Consider the following 1,137-nt stretch of genomic DNA (forward strand, 5'->3'; position numbering starts at 1 on the left):
ATAATAATAATAACTATTATTATATTTTTTTATTCTAGCAGTATCTCTCAATTTAAGTAGACCTATTTTATGGAAACTTAACCATATATTGATAGTCGAAAATACTGGTTTAATTACTATTGCTTCTGCAATATTCATGCAAGAAAGAAGTTAGTGTCATCAACCCATCTTTCCGTTAAGATATACTCAACAAAATTAAGGTCAATTATTTAAAAATAATAATTCCGAAGGTGACGTTTGAAAAACATCAAACGGGAGATGTGCCTCTTTAAAGCAGCAGATGCTTTGACTGCAGTGGAGACTGACAGGCCCAGGTTGAGAACACTGCAGTTGCTTTATGAAACGGGGCATGAACCTCATGACCCTCCCTGTTGTCTTCAATGCAAGGGGTGAAAAACGCTGATGAGAATGAACTGCAGGAGATCGCCTCGGAACCGGACAGCACTCACGTGTACAATGTCGCCGAATTTGACCTGATGCACACGGTTGTGGAGAGCCTGACCAGGACCCTCTGCTCCAGGGTGGAAGAACAGGACAGGGAGATCAAAGGTAAACAAGTGACAGAGAGCAGTCATTCAGTGCCTGTGGGTCTTACCTTGAGCAAAAGTCTCTTGTGGGCTATGAACTTTCTCTTTTTCATCTTGACTATCTGAATAGATTCCTTTATTCTCCGAAGATGTGAATCATCAGCATAGAAAAGGGAGCAGATTGATGGCTCTGTGGCTGTGAGGGACAGATACTTTCATCACTAGATAATTTTCTCTGTGTTGTTGAGTTAGACCATCCTGTTGTTTTTTTTTTCATTAAAATTTGGATTTCAAGATCATTGTATATTCACATCAAGTTGTAATAAATAACAGAGAGAAACTGAGTACGAGTTACCAGTTTCCCTCAGTGGTAACCTATTGCAAAACTGCAGTATCGTGTCGCAGATGGGATGCTGGCATTGATACAGCCACGATACAGAACATGCCACATCTCGGCTAGTGTAAAAAGCACTGCCAGGTGGGTGCTAGATTTATCGGGGGGAATCACTTTATAGATTATATAAACATTTAACCAGTACACTGTACACCAGAACTAATATAAAATATTATTAAATGTCAACCATAATTGAAAAAATAAATTAAAAAAAAA

The 1,137-nt window shown here is 38.7% G+C and overlaps 1 protein-coding gene across 1 annotated transcript in view; it reads left to right on the forward strand.

Moving 5' to 3' along the window:
• Positions 1–353: 353 nt before the first annotated feature.
• Positions 354–1,137, forward strand: part of LOC105310798 (collagen alpha-1(XIV) chain-like) — a 5,602-nt gene continuing 4,818 nt past the window's right edge. The window contains exon 1 of the mRNA XM_011386907.2: positions 354–549. Coding sequence (XP_011385209.2) covers positions 381–549 — 169 coding nt within the window. The 5' untranslated portion in view covers positions 354–380. The remainder of the gene's footprint in view (positions 550–1,137) is intronic.

Source organism: Pteropus vampyrus, unplaced genomic scaffold (genome assembly GCF_000151845.1).
Source record: "Pteropus vampyrus isolate Shadow unplaced genomic scaffold, Pvam_2.0 Scaffold11940, whole genome shotgun sequence".
NCBI classification, from domain to species: domain Eukaryota; kingdom Metazoa; phylum Chordata; class Mammalia; order Chiroptera; family Pteropodidae; genus Pteropus; species Pteropus vampyrus.